General features: G+C 41.8%; 1 protein-coding gene across 1 annotated transcript in view; it reads right to left on the bottom strand.

The window, feature by feature from the left end:
- Nucleotides 1-1,330: 1,330 nt before the first annotated feature.
- Nucleotides 1,331-19,929, bottom strand: part of nfia (nuclear factor I/A) — a 234,917-nt gene continuing 216,318 nt past the window's right edge. The window contains exon 9 of the mRNA XM_079649883.1: nt 1,331-14,142. Coding sequence (XP_079506009.1) covers nt 14,128-14,142 — 15 coding nt within the window. The 3' untranslated portion in view covers nt 1,331-14,127. The remainder of the gene's footprint in view (nt 14,143-19,929) is intronic.

Raw genomic sequence — 19,929 nt, 5'->3', positions numbered from 1 at the left:
GAATTTGAAACTGAAACAGAAACTTTTCCCATTTTAAATCAGTACATACATAATACTCAGATCTGAGTTTATTTGACCAATGACTGCTTATTTCTTCTATTTTGATTGTGCTGCTGCTCGGATGTCTATTAGTGTCATTCCTTAAAATACAGCTGTGGCCATTGAGGATTGGACACAATTCGCCCAAACTGCCTATGCCACGAGGCCTGCACACAGAATCTGATCATCTTTGTCCAAAGACCAACTTAGACCATTTGCTGGTTTAACATGCGTTAGGCTAATTTTTGCCAAGATAATCACGCATAAATAGTCATTTTGATTTTTAAAGTTTTTATTACAAATACAAAATAAATATAAAATTGTAATTTGGATATTGTGACAAACTCTTCAGGGCAAAACAAACTGTTCTTAGTACTCAGAATATTGAAATCGTACTCACAACCCTGTTTTTCCTCACAAGCAATAATGAAAACCAAGAATTCCTTGAGCTGTAGTGGTAGTGGTATTCAATATCACACACACACACACACACACACACACACACACACACACACACACACACACACACACACACACACACACACACACGAGAGCTGACATGAGCAGATCAGACCTGAGAGGCTGGATTAGAGTGAGGGTGTTTCTCATTGTCGAGGACGCTTCCTTGGTAGGAGATGTCTTCCGAGTCAGGTCCTTCAGAAGCGAGGCAAGAATCCTTCCTAGCCTCGGAAAACGAAGAATGGTGGAACAGGCTAACAGGTGTGCAGGTGTGCGTCATGTGTGAGGCCCCGCCTTAAATGGAGCGCGATTTTCACCAAAGATTTTGGAAATTGGTCCGTGCGCAAAGCATTGTGGGGATTTTAAGACCACGGAAGATACACATACTGTAGGTAGAATTCCAAGGATCCTGGACATTGGAACAATCCTTCGGCGGGACTCGATGACGTAGCATCCTTGAAGTAGTGGCTCTGGAGGAGCCTTCCTCGACATTGAGAAACACCCTGAGAGTGTTTCTAACAATGCAGATCAAACACAGATTGAACAGTTGAAACAGACGGATACAGAGGTCTCACTCTGCCTGGAATTGAATCAACATCACACAAACAGACTTTGATCTCCATAGAGCCAAGGTATCGGATGCAACAGGCCAGGGGAGCATCACTTCTGACTGCAAATAAAGTCATTTCCAAGGCTGTCTGCAGCCTAACTTTACGGATTTCTCATGATGTTTTCATGTATCTAAAAAGAGAATCGAATTATTCTAATATCGATTATCTCAAATCCAAAAAACCTAATAAAAACAAAATTCCAACTCAAAGACACTCAGAGAGACGGTCGATAGAGCATTAGCATCTTTATTTTTTATCATTGTTGCAGAGGAAATGCACATCTTGCTTCCAGTAAATTGAGTCTGCGTGGACATGGATTCACTAATGGGGCCGAGAGAAATTGGCCAACACTTTACCAGTTCAACAGAAGGGAAGAACATAAAAAGACAACAACAAAAAAGTGACGCAGAAGAACTGACAGTCAGAGAAGTCAGTGTAAACTCACATATTCAGAACACAGAGGATGGACAACAATGGCAACGGAAACAACTAATGGAAACTAGTTAACATTGAACAAAAGTTTGACACCAGGTCGTGGATCGGTGCAACGGCGGCAGAAAACACCGCCGTGTTCCATAAAAGAGTTGTAGAGGCACAAGGTTTAAGTCAGTTCTGGGTAAGCATGGAGGTGAGGGCGGTGATGGAGGAAAAAAACCGGTTGTGGTGAGGATGATTGATGTTGTCTGGTTTCTGTGGGGATGTGGGCAGTGAAAAGGGTTGATGGGATACATCAGATCAGATGATGTGAATGTGTGACTCAGACTGCTGCCCGGTGATGCTCGGGGGAACGATCAGGATAAAGCTCTCCTCTCTCAAGATTGTCCTGGGTTTAGCTTCAGTTAGCATCGCCTCCAGAGGGCTGAACCAAAGGCTATGGGAAATACCATTGAGTTGATCCATTATCTGCAAATAGTGGTGCAATGATGAGGTATTTTTGTAGGCCGACTCAGATGTGAGCATTGCAAGGGCTCCCTCGATAAAAGAGCAGAAAATAAGCTCTGTGGACAACACATATGATACTTCAACCCAGTCTCACGGCATTTCGTGTTATAGTCACGAGATTCATTTAATCTATTGATTCATGTTCACCAACACTATTTCCCCCTTTTTTTTCGTGTCACACAGAACGATTTTAAAAGCAATGTATTTCTATTGGTAGTTTGTTTCGTGCCTGCAGCACGTCTTTTTGTCCGGTCGGGTCTTGGAAGACCAGAAGCTGTGTGGTTCATAAAAACGTTTTCTTACTCAATATATTACCCTAAGCAGTGCTTGAATTGGGCCGGTACTCACCGGTACGCAGTACCGGCACTTCTGATTTTTACCCATGTGGTACCGGCACTTCTTACTGGCAAGGTGCCGGTACTCAGTAAAATGCCGGTACTCAGCCGCCGGCAATATACGTATATATTGTAAACGCAACGCAGCGCAAATGTGGGTCTGACTCTGCCTCACAGAGGGTGACTGGCTGTCTACATGACGTGGCCTGCCGACATTGCCACTTTCATACAGATCATACTAATGCCCTCGATTGGTCTCTGTGTGTCATTCAAGCTCGGGAGGGTGTGTGTTGGTGTATGTGTGGCGCGAGCGAGCGATGTTGTTGTTAGCATCTGGTGCTAGCTAGCTGCGCTAACGGATATAAGGAGCTTTTTCAACAACAAGGTGGAGGGAGAGTCCTTTGCTGTCAGACTGAGAGGCTGATAACTACAGCTCTGGTGAGGTAAATTACTCTCTGAGTCTTTCGATAGTTAACTTAGTTTAAGTTATCTCAGTGGGTCTCAAACGGTTCGGTCACCATTTATGTAAACACATATTTCCATTTGAGGGGGTAGTGATTAGTAAAATATGCATGAATAATACAAACAAAATGTTAACTAGGTGAAAAAAGGTAAGATAAACTTGTTGAGAGCTAAAACTAGTCTTTGCTGTTGCCTCAAAGAGGAGCAGGGGGGAGAGGAGGGAGACAGGAGAGGCCGATTCAGGAGCCCAGACACACTCACAACTATAAATGAACCAAAAACAAATAAATAAACAAGTTTCAATGTTTTTTCATATTGGATATTGTATGTTATTGGTTATGGCCATGTACTTATGATTTTATGATTATTTAAATGTATACATTTTTGTTTCATATGCGTGTAGCCTCTTTATTTCCCCCTCAAAATGCACCAAATTGATGCATTTAAGTCCAACATTTAAAAATAAATCTTACCGGGGGAACATGCCCCCGGACCCCCCTATAGGATTTGAGGCCCGGCCCCACTGTTCCCAAATAGATTTGCAATTTTTTAAAATAGTAACCCATCTCCATATGTTTCTTTTTGGGTAGTAGATTTAAACTAGAGGGCTATCACTTTGTGCAGCAACGCTATTGACAAATAAATCCAGCAAAATGGCACAAAAAACTGGTAGTGGCCTCAGGGACGAGGAGTCATTTAACCAGCCAGTAGGAGTCAAGCTTTACTTTCTTTTTTATCCATAAAGAAAAAGTAAATCTGTTTACAGTTGTTTCATTATGGATGTTGAGAGGTATCCATATATCTCTTCATTTTGCTCTCAAAGTGCACCAGATTGATGCATCTAACTTCAATATTTTTAAAAAAATTATCCCGGGGGAGCATGCCCCCGGACCCCCCTAGACTAGAGGGTGTCAGGTCCACTCCCCACTTATAAAAATAGCACTTTACCACTGCACCCCCTCTAATCTCAGATGCACCCTGAGTCATTTTGTTTAAGTACAGTGAGCCTTTCTAAAATATACAGTAAAGAGACAAACCCACCAGCATTATAGGATATACTATGACTTTGTGCCAAATACTTGTTGCTGATTTAGAGTACTGGCACCTTTTTTATTCCAATTCAAGCACTGACCCTAAGCCTAACCCTAACGCTTGTATTTTAAATTGTATAATGTCAGAGTTTTTTTGCCGTCCGTGAGGAAAAGAAATGGGGCTCAGAGCCTCAGAATACGGAAATCTGTATTTTTTGTCATCTTTTTTTCCTTCTAATTTGTTATTATTTGGTGCAGGCACGAAACATACTACCAATATAAATACATTGCCTCTAATGGCGCATTTCCACTACACGGCCTCGCTCGGCCTCGCTCGGCCTCGCTCGGCCTCGCTCGGTATGGCTAGGCCTCGTTAGGACAGGCTCACTTTATGGCGCATTTCTATTACAGTTTAGGAACCGGGGTAGTATCTATAGTAACGCAGTGTAGGCGGAGCCGTGACGTCATCTTCAATGAGAACCCCAGAAAAACAACACAGCCGTTAGCTGTTAGCACTCAGAGCTCACAGCTCCTCATATCTGTTCAGAAACTAGACAAAAGTTAAACAAGTACAAACCACAGACTGTCTGTGTCATGCCAAATACAGTCACTGGTTTATTTATGTCTGTAGGCCTTTGTTGTGAGTGTGGACGGTCGGAGCATACAACGTTAGCTTAGCCAATCTCCATTTAGAAAACACGCATTTTAAATGTTTTTCGACTGCCGTCTTGTCTGCAGACTTGTCAAAGCACTAATTCATGGTTTTTACTAACCGGTATCAGTATGTTGTTACTTCGGCATCATTTTGAAACGTCTATTACAAATAAATCAAGGTCAAATATGTTCATCTTGTTGTAGTTGTAGCCCCCTTGCCAGCGATTCTCTCTCTAGTTTAGCATACTCAGCCCGACTCAGCCTGGTTGTTCCTGGCCCTTGAACCACGATTTTATGGGACCAGAAAAACTGTGAATTAGGACCCGCTAGCCGGTACTAGGCCAAGTGGAAACGCAACCAAAAAACGGGCCCCGCACGGCTCGGCAAGCTTAAAGCGAGCTCCGCGCTGCAGTGGAAACGCGCCTTAAAATAGTTCTCTGTCAGAATACTGAGATCTGTATTTTTTAAATCTCTTTTTCCTTCTAATTTGTTATTGCTTTTAAAATTAGGCTATAAACAAACTACATCAAGGTCACATGAGTGCACATCACCACCGCTAAGATAAAAGCGGAATTGTTACTGATATATTTTATTTTTTAGAACAAAAGGTGCAAATCTCTTTAGCTTGTGTTAACCACAGACCTTATTAAAGGCGTTGAACCAAAAACATGTTAAAAAAAGGTGGACTTCAAGATTTTGTAGCTGATTTCCTTGATTGTGAAATGTATTGTGAAATCATATCATTGAATTTCTGTAGTGATTTTTTTTTCGGTTATTGGCTGACTATTACAAAGCCAATATATTTGCAATAAACTAATACTGCCCTGCATGATTTCACAGTTGAGCTTTAGTTTGAAGAGCATTTAACATTTGAGGACTTTGAAATAACACCTTTACGGCAAGTCACAGGTGCAAAGAAATGTTGGTATTGTAACTAGTACAAAAACCTTTTATACAATACCCTGCCTTCCAACAAAGATTTGTATACATGTAAAACCCTACAGCATTCTCTGGAAAATCTTTAGCTGTAACAAAAAGTAAACTTCACAAAAAACGATTGTCCTTTAACAAAACCAAAAAAAACAGCCTGTTCAACACAAAACCCAAAAGTGTTCTGACTAAAAGAAATGCTCAAGTTTCAAAGAGCTGAGCTGCATTGACAGGCTGGAGAGGCAATCAGAGAGGAGCCACTGGAGATGAGCTAGACAAGCCGATCGACCCCAGAGAAGAGAGGGTTGGGGGGGGGGGGGGGGGTCTCCCAGGTGCTGGCTACCTCTTTCTCTTTCCAGACCTTTCTCATCATGGATGAGCGGCAGCTTGTTTGAAGTCTTTCCAAGGGAGACGCAGCGGAGGCTCGATGAGGAAGGAGGGGATTCTCTCCCGGAAAGTGCTGAGCACGGCAGAAAACGGCCAAGGCCATCGATCTGGTCTCCTGCAGGAAACTGCCTGGGGAGAGCCCCGCTGGTCAATGGACAGTGAAGGGAGGCTGGACCAGACGAGTGTTTGCTGATGTCTAAAGGTAGCTGGAGATTTTCAGATTGAAACCCTGCAGTCTGCTGATGGCCCGGGGCAGGCATCATGGTGGCACACCCTCAGATTGATGACAATAAGCCCACACAAAGTAGAAGAACGTGGTGGGGGTTTCATGTCAGGATGAAAGAGTCCCATGTGTGAGGATGAAGGGATGAAGAGGTGAGCAGAAAACGGTTTGAGGCAAATAGGGAGAGGTACAAAAAAAGATGAGAGGAACCAAAACAGTAACATAACAATCTGTTTTTTGTAATGTTTTTCTCATTTGTCATCGTAACAGTTTACTAGGCGATTATGGAAGAGCATGCAGTTATATCTTATGATTATTGAACATTAGCTATAATCAGAGGGGCCTGACAAACAGCAAAGGCTACTGGTGGTCAGAAATGTATAAACAATTACAGTATTCAGTATTCAGAAGAGCATTATAATACAGGTTTTCACAGGCACTACATTTGAATCTTTTTCAATATAATGTAATATGCTGGTTTGTTTTAAATGTATATTTCAGATTTTTTTATAACTTGTTCGGTCCATAGAAGCTGGGATCTGGAAATGATGGACTGATCGTAAAAGAAGGCAGAGGTTGACAGTTATATACCAAAGTCGACGTGGGCAGGCACACTCAGTGAGCTGCGTGCACGTGTGGATGTTTGTTTTTTCGTCAGTGCATAGTTCTCATGCAGATTAGACTGCTATGCTTTGATACGCTGTCAGGAAGCATGATAGTACAGTAAATTCAAATTGTCACATTTTCCAGCTAGCCTGCCATTCAGTGGCTTGATTAACACTTAGCACCATGTAATGGTTTTGCAATATGATAAATAAATATCTTTGTAAATGAGCAATGACACTGTAGTTCATAACCGTTGAGCGCTGGAGAGCAGCTTCAGTGTTACCTTCGTCCTTTTGCAATGACTTTTCTTCATCTCACTAAAATGATGCCATTTATCCTCATTTGCCCAGCTTGTCGTGCTAGAGGATGTCTTCCTTCTGCTCTGTTCTGGTGCCAGAGACAACAGCGGAACTGGCGCTGTTTTCATTCTGTCTAGAGTGAATAAAAGCTGCTGTAAGCAGATTTCAGGTGTCACTGAAGCTCTCCCCGATCTTTAAACGATTGTTCTACCAGTGCTACATGTTCAGCATCGCTATGAACACACATACTCAGGTCTTTAAAGTGATTAGGTGGATTAAAAATACCCGGTCTAAAGCCTGAAGAATTCTGCCTCTCTTCACGTTCAAGCCGTTTCAGTTTGATTACTTCCCAACACCATCCAAGCCACAGACTCTGGTCTGATGGATATTGCTCAGGTGGTGGTGAGGTGGTTAATCTCTGCCCCAGATCATTTGGACAAACGTGAAGACAAATAAGGCGTTAGCACAAAAACGTAGCCTTTATTCAACCCTGTTTCCTAATGGAGCGGCAGAATTCCTCGAAGGCAAAATCGAAAAATCCTTGGAAATTACTAAGACAGTCGTTGACTCCAGCTCTGGCTCATTATACTAGTTTGACAAGCTTAAGGTCAGAGTTTTCTAAATGCGGGGTGAAGGGTGGAAGCTGCGGGATTCAGAGGCTCAGAGTGGTTTGTCAGATTTGTTTGTCAAATCATGAGAGTGTCAGAACAGGTCCCTGCTGCTGTGAGTTAGCATTATGCTGCTGTGAGTTAGCATTATGCTGCTGTTTTGGTTCAGATGCTTGGTGCAGCAGATCGGCCTTAAGGCCTTGTTGCTCTCTGAGCCTCGGCTTTGTGTATCTGCTGTTGGTGTTGTGGATGAGGTGAACTGAGCTACACACTCAGTGCCTCCACAACCTCTATCACCCCCACCGCCCTGAGCTGGGACTCTTCAAAGCCTTCACTTCAATAAGTCTCATTCCAGTGTGATAGGAGTTGTTGCTAATTTTTTGCCTTCTTCCACAGTTTGATTTCAATACCTTATTCGGTATCTTTGCATTCACTAGAATTATGGAGGTTTGAAACTATTTGAAAAACAACATGGGTGTGTAAGGAATGCAGATGGTTTTTGAAAGTGCGTCTACACTGAATGTGTGTCATCACATTTTTCGGTTTGTTTTGAGGCTGCAACATATTTAGTTTACAGTAGATCACAGACATTTGTTCACTGTTTCTCTAATACTCCTTTTATACGTTTTTTTTGCTTTTTCTGTTTTGAGACTGCCTAACCATAACACCCTTCTTTGACCTAAAGACACACACATATATTGTTGAGTATCTTTGGAGAACCTTTATTTCAGCCTCTTGGGCATCTGGCATAACAGATATGCTCGAGTTTCAATCAATACAGCCCTCTTTACTGCCTGTGTAAAGCCACATTTATTTGTAGTGCAACTGCTGTCAAAATTGTTTCTATTTTTTCCAACCTGCATGTGTATCCTAATTGATTGTGTATTGAGATTTGTAAAAAAGAAAGTGTGTTTATTAATGATTATGTTGTTTTCAAGGAAAATGTCCTTTGTTGTCTTCAATGATAGTTAACTGAATATATGAGGAAAATGATTGTTGGCTGCAGCACTAGCTGTGAATCAACACATCCAGTGTAATCCTGGACAGATGTCTAAAAGAGCGGCAGCATAGATTCAAGTGTTCTTCCCATGTGGGTGGAACACTGCAATGTTCACATCAGAACATTAATAGAGTTAACAAACAAGATCTGCTTTTGTGATTAAAACAATAAAACTGAACAGGATTGTAGACATGAACAGCCACTCTGACCACACTTGAAGTGTCCCTTATCCTGGTGACCTACCCTCCCTCAGCCCTTTATCCTGCTCCATGAATGTAATGCAGTGAAGAGCAGCAGAGGATGTGAGGATAGGGGAGATCTAAGTGGACCTCCAGGCTTAGGGGGGGCTGGAGGAGTAGGAAGAGGAGGAGGAGGTGATATTTTGGGCCAGTGAAGAAAGAAACAGATGGAAAAGAAAAAGATCATGTTGCATAATCAAGCTGTTTATTTTCCTGCATGGAATGGTGAACACAAAAAAAGATGCCTAGATGCATTTATAGTAGGGGCATCCTTTGGCTGTCTCCTGCCTAAAACTAAAATTGTAAATGCATAAAAAACACTTGCTCTTCTTCCCAATCTTCCTCAAAAGATGTAGGTTCATCAACACTAATGCAACAAATAACCTTCAAAACATACAGCATACTGTAACATCCATTTACAATGGTCTTATCACCACAGCGCCCTATACTTTTGAAGTACAGGAATATGCTATACCATCAACAGAGGAAATGTTCTTAAATACATATAAAAAGGAAAGAAAATAAAGATGAAAATAAAGAAAATAAGGAAACTGGAAAGTTTTCAACTTAAATCCAGTTCCAAAATAAAAACCAAACAAGTTCTAGTAATGTGGCCTCGATACAAACAATCAGAAAATTCACGACACTAGTTTTTCCTCATATTTATCAATGTTACAAAAGTCCTGCATTATAAAATAGGGCAGCTTTAAAATCAGTGTAATCAATAAAACTATACAACATACAAACACGTCTCCCAGGCTCTGCCTCCCGTCGTTAGAGCTAACTCTTCTCTGCGTCTCTTCGCTGCTGTACCGGAACTAAATTACACACACAACACAACAAAAAAATACACTGCCCAAACTATTGATTTTAAATTATTTTTCATTTTATCTTTCTTTAAAAAGGGTTCAATTGTGTCTTTATCTTACACAAAACACAGCCAAAAGTCTCTGATTAGATGCTAGGCTGTTTCACAAGGTTTTTGTGACACTTAAAAAAATGTCCGTGCAATTCTTTTATTCCCTTCGCTCTTTTGAAGCCCTGAAAGCAGTATTTTGTTATGTAATACTTTTTCACTTTTATCATTTGTTTCATATTTAGTGCAGAGAATTAAGGAAGTAATGCCCAACTCATGGCTAAAGGGTAAGCAAGAACAGACCAAACAAACATGTCACGCTAAGTAAAACACGCAACCCACACAAGTGGAACTACTTAACCATCACAGCTAACGGCATCACGTCGCTGTCTGATTCATTTGATAGACGGATAGAACACATAACAGGTAAACAATTGAATTACTAAAACCGCTGCCAAGCAGCGCAGGGCGTGGTGGATATTTTGGACGTCATCAACATCTTTTTTGATGAACGTTTTTCTGCGCGATGGAGAAGAAGTTGGACTTGTTTAAGGCTTGCTTGTGAGCAAATAAACAAAAAACCTTTAGCAATAAGAGACCAAATGTAATATTGCCGCTATCTGGTAGATTATCAAAATAGGAAGGAAGGAAGGAAGGTGGCAAGGAAGGAAGGAAGTAGAGTTCCCCTAGCAATGGTGGCTTTTAGCCTGGCTTGGGACCAACGATGGATCATGATGCCTGTCCCGTGCACGTTTACTTTGGTTGAAAAAATGAGAAAGAAAAAAATAAACTAAACAATGTAAGACAAAAAAAAGTCTACGTGAGTGCAAGCAGGTATTGCATAATTTATGTCCTCATAATTCATTTCTGGGAACAAAAAAGTCCATCCAAACAAAATAAAAAAAGGAAGACTTGAAAAGTTTTGGATGTTTGGAAATTGTAATAACAGAAATGAATATAAAAAAAACATCCAATAAAACAAAGGGTAGGATGAAGGGAGTGGGTGGGGTTGAACATGGTTTTCTACCAGCTAGTTTGCTTTATCAATTACTGGCATCAAAACATTTTGTGAAATGAACACAATGTCTTCAACCAGTACAGGGGCGGGAAATCAGTCTGTGAAGACTTGGCTTGGGAACCAAAGGTACGCCTGATTGGGCTAGCTGGAGAGGTGCCGGTTCACCTCCTGCTAGTTCCCCTCCGCTCTGCCACATCACTATTAGTACATGTCTGTGCGTCCTGTGTGTGTATGTGTGTGTATTACCGGCCTATGTAGTATGTCATTGTAAAGTAACACCAGAGAACTGAGAGAAGAACTGATTTCCCTTTGGGGAATAATAAAGGTTATCCTAATCCTAATCTTACTCTTTACAAGAAAAATTGAAAAATGTAAATGTAACAGTTTGCAAACTGTTGTAGCTGCTAACCTGTAGGGGACCAGGGAAAAACCTGCTAGCTAAGCCTATCCAAAAAACTTTAGCTGCTAAACTAAACTGCTGAAATTAGTGAGCAAACTGGCCAAACTGAATCAAACTGTTTAGGAGGCTACATTTAACAGTTAGCTAACCTGACTCGAAAGGGTTTAGAAGCTAAACTGAACTGTAAACTAACCAAACTGTGTAGCTGCTAAACAAGCCATCAGGAACTACAGAGTGTCAATATAAAATAAAATGTTTGAAACATTATTTCTACCTCAAACCAGCTCTTGCTGTTATAATGGACCATTAGCTAATGCTACAGTGTTTTTGCATCTTACTTTTATCTAACTTGAATGAGACATGTCAAGGCGTTACATCTGAGTTTTAGCCAACTGCTGAATATGAAATATTAACAGTGTGTTGTTTTTACACAAGATTTTCATTGCAGATGTCTATCATCTTTGTAACTGACATGGTGCCCATGCTGTCTGTTAAAGGTTACCTGGAGATGATTGACCTGGTTGTAGCTGGTGTAAACTTAACCTGTAAGGTCTGCATTAAAACTGCAGGTGGGGCGGGAGCAGTTCAGTTTATGCCTGCATCCTCTTAAAACTGAGCCATAAGTATTCTCGTAAACACACGCTTTGACATTTTTCTTTAGGTGTGGAAGGTGAATTGAAAAATTTAAATTAAAAACGGAAGAAACAATAAAACAAGATTGTCCACGTTGGATCATGTGCAACCTCTCAGGACTGGACTGGAGCTCAAGGCACATTCATGAGGAAATATTTTTTCATGCATTTTGATAATGCACAGACGGAAAAGAGAACGCTTGGAAATAAAAGGCAGAATTAATCTGTTGCTGTACGGAAAAAAGAAGGTAGAGTAAGGGGAGAAGGTAGAAAAAAAGACTGGAGAGATGTCAAGGAGCGAAGAGAGCTGGTTGTTTGTGAAGGAGAGCCATAACGAAAGGCCTCGACGGGGCCAAAGTAATAGACAGCTGCTGGCAAGTGCCTGATGTTGGGTTTACAATATAGTGTCTTTATCTCACTAACTACATCATCTATGGAAAAATGTGTCACTAACACTAGAACATGCAATTTTTTTTGTATTTTTTTTTTTGTAAATCACTGAAATTCACTTTTGTTCGACACTGGATGGTCGTAAGTGTGTGTGTGCATGTGTGTATATATATTTATATATATAGTATAGAAAAGGAAAAAAAACAGTTGAATAAAATGGTAAGTTGCATGTGAAGCTCTTGGCTCTCTATTTGTGGACGAAAGCTTCCAGAGTTACCCTCTGCTCTGCCTCTTTATCCCTTAACCACACCACCTGATTATACACTCACGGCCTATTGGCCAACTGCAGGATTAAGTGCTTTTGATTGGACGGGACCTCTAGGAGAACCAGCCAATCATTGGGCAGCCCGTCACCGGGGAACACCCGTCATAGATTATCTCGCAGAAACCGGAGAAAACATGATGACATTTGAGCTAAAATTGACTATATTTTCTCCTGATTTCGCCTCATGAGAAATTGAAATAGCTTTAGATTATGAAGTAAAATGATGTGCTCATTAAAACAAATTAATCGCTTAGAGTGTTTTGCTTTTAAACTAAATGAAAAGCAGTCTTAAACTGCAAGAAATGCTTTAAAAATGGATTGTTTAAAATGATATTTCTTTAAAGGGATCTTTGTTCTACCATGCTAACAGCTTTACAAGATGAACAAACAACAAATAATAAACAATAAATGTGAATACAGCTTCCTCTATTTCTCACAAGGCTATGGTTTCTAGTTCAATGCTGTCTTGTTGTCTTTTGTACCTCAATATTTTAGAGTCCCAGAGGTGTGAGCGGACTTGGAAGAAAAATATAGTTTATATATACTTTTCAACAACTGTTTGCAACGAGCTATCTTACAAAGATATTTAGCTTTCAACAGCTAGCCAACAAAATTGCACTTTTCTCATGATCAATATTCCACTGGTAAAATTAGAGTCACTCATCTCTCTCCTGTCTTCCTGCTGCGCATCAAACACCAGAGCTCTCTGCCCACACCTGCATGTTGTAGCTCCACCCTGTCTGGTGGATGGACAGAAAAGGAAGAGGAGGAGACTAGCTGACACAACGGCTAAGATAGAAAAATCAACGAGCCATGAAGCTAAAGCCTCCCAGATAAACAAGCGTGGATCCACCAGCGTCTGGTCGCAACACTTAGACAAACTCCTGCTTCCCCCACGTTTTTGACCCCACCTTCAACTGTAACCCCCCATCCTAACCCTCCCAACCTTTCCTGTTTAACTCATCTTATAACTGAGAGAGGTTTGTGCACCATCTCCCAATCAGGTAAGCTCTTTCTATTAAGCACTGGTCCATGTCCTTGGAAAGAGCCTTGGTGACTTCCTTCCCCCCCTGACTTGCCATCAACCAGGGGCGAGGTCAAGTGAGGGTGAAGTCAATCACAGGAGGTGTGTGAGGGCTCAGGTAAAGGGATGGGGAGTTTTAGCTGGTATCTCAACCAGGTAACACATCCCCTATCGGACAACAAGTCCAAAGGATGCACACATAGCGGAGGACGATGAAGGGGTAGCTGTGGTTTCTCCAGAGTGAAAGCTCTGTGGTTTTGAGTTGCGACATTGCCAAAAATTCCCCAGCAGATTTTTCCTCTGGACTGGCCGTTAGGTGGGGGGTGGGGTCAGGGTCGGGCACTATAAATGAATATTTGACATACAGTATGAACCATATGTCTACAAGGAAGTCTACGACGTAGAGTTTACAGAGCGGTGTTGAACGGCAGGTTTGCGGTGCGTCGGATCCGCTATAGCCATGCTGATGCTGCTGAGTCTGTGTATGGCGCTGGTGGGGGCGGAGTCAGGCGCAGGGGGGGCAGAGGAGGGCTCAAGTTGCGGGACAAGAAAGGACTCTCTGATGCAGCTGGCCTCAAAGGTCAAGGTCTAGGAGGAGGCTGCAGCGATCTGTCGTTCGGTACAGGTGGGTGGGGGGGTGAGGGGCCTCTGGAGTCCTTATCCCAGGTACCACTGGAGAGAGAGAAAAAAAAACATGTTCAGATGGAGTCTTATGGAGTCAGAAACATATGTTCACCTGTTAGGGACTGTTGAGATGAATTTTATACAATGAACTAGAAAATGCATTTCCTGTAGAAAATATGTGCGAATGCTGTAAACTGTGAACATTTGTTGCTGAAGTTAGCTGAAAATGCAGAAAAAGCTGAATATGTTATTAGTTGAATGGTAGCTGCTTTTAGCTACAGAGACCAAGTAAGTGTGTTGCTGAACTTAGCAGAGAAATGCAGAAAAGTGAAATGATTTGAATCAAATTGTTACAGCTCAAATGCATTGCAATGACTTTGTTGAACACTTGAAAGTGAAATATTAAACTGGAAGAGGAGGAAATATAGTGAAGAAGCTTAATATTTAAAAGAAAAGGTTTAAAAAAGGTATAAACAACCAAATGTATAGTCTCAATGTCCTGAAATAGCTGAATAAGTTAATAGTTGAATGGTTTATAGCTGAAAGTAGTCTGAAGGAGTTAGATATTAGATGTATGTGTGTGTGTGTGTGTGTGTGTGTGTGTGTGTGTGTGTGTGTGTGTGTGTGTGTGTGTGTGTGTGTGTGTGGTATAGACATCCATTGTTTGTGTGCGCGTGTCCACTGTACCAGTCTGTCTGTGGACGGGTCTGCTCTGATTAGATGATGTCACTCAGCTGTTCAGGGCCAAAGTGGAGTTATGACATCATCACACAGGTGTTTGTGTTTGAGCTAAGGACGTGTTTATCATAACAACTGTGTTTGAGCCCAGAGATCAAAGCTTTTCCATTGATCTGAATGAGAGATAAACCTATTACATGTGAACGTTTTGTTGAAGAACCGTAACAGATATCGGTGAAATTTCAATGCGTGGAGCGTCTCCGGACCGTTGGGAGTGGCTATGTGTGCTTTTGTGGTACTTTTGGGTCAATAATGTGGCATTTTTGTCAGATTAACTAAAGGTGTGCGACTGGTGCTGTGAGGAAAGAGCAGGCTGTATTTACAATAGGTCTTAATGGAGACATGTTGAAAGTTTTTGTCACTTCATGCCCTCAAGAGGCATTTTGTTTAATGTTTTTGTTTAAAAAAAATTATTTTCCAACCTAGGAGATGTTTTCCTAAGTTTTTCATGAAAAATTATGTCTGAGGAGTGTAGGGTTTGGGAATTATGGCAAGTTTAAAACATTTTTTGGGGGGGGGAATTTCATGCACTCCTGCACTCTGTTTTGAGATCAAAGCACTCTAGACTTAACGAGCTGCTCCATCCACACTAATGTTAAAATTTGAAAAAGGCCTCTCTACCAAGCTCCAAACTAAGTTCAATATCTCAAAAAGTGTAAAAGATATCAAAGATCTGAATAGGAATTGAATAGCTGAAGGTCTTGTGATCATTTGAAAGTTGGAATGAAGTCTCTAGCTGAGGTGTTGTTAAAGAGGATTTGAAGGTTCCTCCCATTGACTTCCATGTTAAAAAAAAGAGTTTAAAAAGCTGAATATTTCAAAGAGTATAACATATTTTTAAAAAGTTGAAGGTTTCCCATCGATTCCTGAAAAGGCTGAATAGTTTAATATTTGAATGGTTTCTGTAGCTGAAAGTAAGCTGAAGTTATGGGGAGCCAAAGTATTTGCTGAAATAATAAACAGCATTCGCACAAATAAGGGGAAAAATAAAGATTCAAAGAACTATAGTGGAATGCTGTGGCACAGCATTCTCACTAACTAGCTGTATGCGTGGTAATTACCAATTGACATCAAAACACTTGCAAAGCGTTAAATTGTGGAACTGGCATGAGTTTTATGAAACTGGATGTGTTAGCTTGTTGCACCATGTATTGTAGGAAACATTATTAGGCACCCCTTTCCTCAAGACGAATTTCAAAAAAAGAGAAATATTTTGATATATAAATACATACACTACATCTTTAGTCCATAGTGGAGATTATCATAAAATTCTTCATTAAATATTCATTTTCCACAGAGGATCAATTCTAAAGTAATCAAACTCAAATTTTAATCCAAAGCACTTGAAAACAAAGTCAATGTAAAGAAGACTAGTATGTGCTTCTCGTTTTCTCCTGATGGATGTCAGGGTTTGGTCATACAGTTAAATAATCTTTTTTAATGTATAGTGATCTCAAACACAACACAGTTTTTCCTGCCTTCAGTCGGGACATTAACACACTCTCCCTCCTTCTCTGTGCATGTGTGAGTGTAATCCATCTCTGATTGGCCACTATTGATTGCCAAAGGTGCATTGTTGATGTTCCATGAATCTCCCCCTCTTCTTCCTCCTCTTCCTCACTGCCCCTCCCAAGTTCAAGTTCATCCCCGCCTTATATCATGTCTGGTTACCACGGACAACCAGACGGCCCGGGACGTGACTACCATCGCCAAGGCAACCGCATCTGCCTCCACCCCCTATCCCATCCCACCTTCTTTGTTTACATCCATCCTCTTCTTCCTCCTTTCCTTTGCTCACCAAGATACAAACACACACACACACACACACACACACACACACACACACACACACACACACACACACACACACACACACACACACACACACACACACACACACACACACACACACACACACACACACACACACACACACACACACACAGATCACACAAAAAACTATTGATTTGGAGTGAAGACCCTCACACAAACCTTTACACTATATAAAGAATTAAGAAATCTGTTTTAAAATTTCCAACGTCAAGTGAAAGTTGGTAAAAAGCATGTGAAGGTAAACAGTTACTTGTGTGGTGTGTGTGTGTGTGTGTGTGTGTGTGTGTGTGTGTGTGTGTGTGTGTGTGTGTGTGTGTGTGTGTGTGTGTGTGTGTGTGTGTGTGTGTGTGTGTGTGTGTGTGTGTGTGTGTGTGTGTGTGTGTGTGTGTGTGTGTGTGTGTGTGTGTGTGTGTGTGTGTGTGTGTGTGTGTGTGTAGCTGTGAGTGTGTGTGTGTGTGCAGTAGTGATAGAGGAGAAGACTGGAAGGTTAGTTTTTAATCAATACAACTTGCTGACGCTGACGCTTTCCTACCTTGCTGCCTTGCTCTCCCTCTCTCTCTCTCTCTCTCCCCATGTGTCTCTAGGTGTCTCTTGCCCTCTTAATCGCTTCCTGCACTGCAGCTCCTCCCTCCCCTCTGTCCTGAGAAGACTCAGACAAGACGAAACTCTCACAGACCAGACAGTGTGTGTGTGTGTGTGTGTGTGTGTGTGTGTGTGTGTGTGTGTGTGTGTGTGTGTGTGTGTGTGTGTGTGTGTGTGTGTGTGTGTGTGTGTGTGTGTGTGTGTGTGTGTGTGTGTGTGTGTGTGTGTGTGTGTGTGTGTGTGTGGAGTAATGTTACCATGCTGACAGCTGCGATTCAGACTCTAGATACTCATCAAAGAAAAAGGAGCGAGGTGATAAAGAAGAGCTCGAGGAAGAAAAGACGATGAATGAAGGAAATAATAACAAATTAGAAGGAAAAAAATATTTTTAAAAATACAGATTTCAGTATTCAGAGGCTCTGAGCCCCATTTATTTTCCTCGTGGACGGCAAAAAAACTCAGACATTATACAACAGACGTAGGTTAGTCTTATTTGGATCAGGCTGGAGTACATTGGTTACTCTTCTATTTACTTACCGTTAACTAACTAATGCTAACATAACTGTCGGCTAGAAGTACACAGCTTAATCAAACATATTTAACTGGTCATTGTCCTCTCAGCCCGAAATATTTAACATTCAATAAATGTTAAAACAAAAAAGGAAAGATTCTGGCTCAATTTTGTTTTAGTTAGCTTGTTAGCTTATTGCAGCTGTGCATGTTGCTAGCGGGTTGCTAGGCCACCTCATGAGCTGCGCCAGGTGATGTAAAGAAGAACACCTCCATAGACCAGACCGTCTCAGTTTGTAGACTGCTCGGTCCAGGCTCCGGCCTACGGCTGCGGTGCTGTTTCTCTATAAATCCATGCTGAACTGGAGCTTTTGTTTCATTCTTCTTCTTTAATGGTGACTTCCAAAAAGAGTGGAATAGAATTATCGCCACGTACTGTATCACTGCAGCATTGTTCTTTGTTACTTCTGTTTCATTACAATGACTTCCATTTCATGACAATGACTTCCGTTACAGCAAGAATCCCCCTCACACACACATAGGTGAAACACATGCACATTCCCTACTGAGAACCTTTCAGTAAAATGTTTTCAGTTGCGTGTGTGTGAGGTTAATTTTCAGTAGTGTGTGTGTGAGGTGTTCAGTAGTGAATGTGAGAGTATTTCAGTAGTTTGTGTGCAAGGCCAGATATTTTCAGTAGTGTGTGTGTGTGTGTGTGTGTGTGTGTGTGTGTGTGTGTGTGTGTGTGTGTGTGTGTGTGTGTGTGTGTGTGTGTGTGTGTGTGTGTGTGTGTGTGTGTGTGTGTGTGTGTGTGTGTGTGTGTGTGTGTGTGTGTGTGTGTGTGTGTGTGTGTGTGTGTGTGTGTGTGTGTGTGTGTGTGTGTGTGTGTGTGTGTGTGGTGTTCAGTAGTGAATGTGAGAGGATTTCAATAGTGTGTATGCAAGGCCAGATGTTTTCAGTAGTGTGTGTGTGTGAGGTGTTCAGTAGTGAATGTGAGAGGATTTCAATAGTTTGTGTGTGTGAGGTTAATTTTCAGTAGTATGTGTGAGGCTTAATTTGCAGTTGTGTGTGTGTGAGGTGTTCAGTAGTGAATGTGAGAGTATTTCAGTGGTGTGTGTGCAAGGCCAGATGTTTTCAGTAGTGCGTGTGCGAGGTTTGTTTGAATGTTGGCCTACACGGCCCCTCATACCCATGAACCTCTCTCCACCACTATACTCTCTCTCTCTCTGATAGTGTTCCAATGTCTCTCTCCCTGTCCTGAGTCAGCAATTCACGTACACACTTACACACAGTGCGGGTGAGTCATGAGGTGGGCGTGGTGCTCTTACTGCATAAATGTGTCTCTGTGTGTGCGTGTTTGTGTGTCTGTGTGTGTGTGTGTGTGTGTGTGTGTGTGTGTGTGTGTGTGTGTGTGTGTGTGTGTGTGTGTGTGTGTGTGTGTGTGTGTGTGTGTGTGTGTGTGTGTGGGTGTGTGTGTGTGTGGGTGTGCGTATGTGGGAATGTGCGTGTATGTGTGCGTGTGTGTGTGTGCGTATGTGGGTGTGCGTGTGTGAGCTTCACCTTGAAGAGTGTGTGCAAATAGGACATAGAGACAGATGATGACTAAACACACACACACACACACACACACACACACACACACACACACACACACACACACACACACACACACACACACACACACACACACACACATACAGATGGGAAAGCACCCTCACTGCAATGTCTGCTGCTCAGAGGTAACATAACCGCACTCACACTCTCTCACTCTCTCTCTCTCTCTCTCTCTCTATCTATCCCACACACAGACACACACACAGACACACACACACACACACACACACACACACACACACACACACACACACACACACACACACACACACACACACACACACATTGATCAGGTAAAGAGCTGGCTGTTGCATAGTAGTGTATTTAGTGTGTGTGTGTGTGTGTGTGTGTGTGTGTGTGTGTGTGTGTGTGTGTGTTTTCTTGTATGGTGGTTGGCAAGATGAAGGTGCCAATTCCTCCCTCCATCTTTGTCTCCAGGGGCAACCGCCATTGTCGCCCAGGGCAACCACCACGCTGACCCTTGTGGGCATGATGCCTACTCTGACACAATGACAGTGCCATCTGCCCCAAAAGCCAACACACACACATAAAGAAATG

The sequence above is a fragment of the Notothenia rossii genome (assembly GCF_949606895.1).
Source record: "Notothenia rossii genome assembly, chromosome: 1".
NCBI lineage: Eukaryota > Metazoa > Chordata > Actinopteri > Perciformes > Nototheniidae > Notothenia > Notothenia rossii.
Note: the sequence above shows the minus strand (reverse complement) of the source record. Positions and strands in the feature narration are given on the sequence as shown.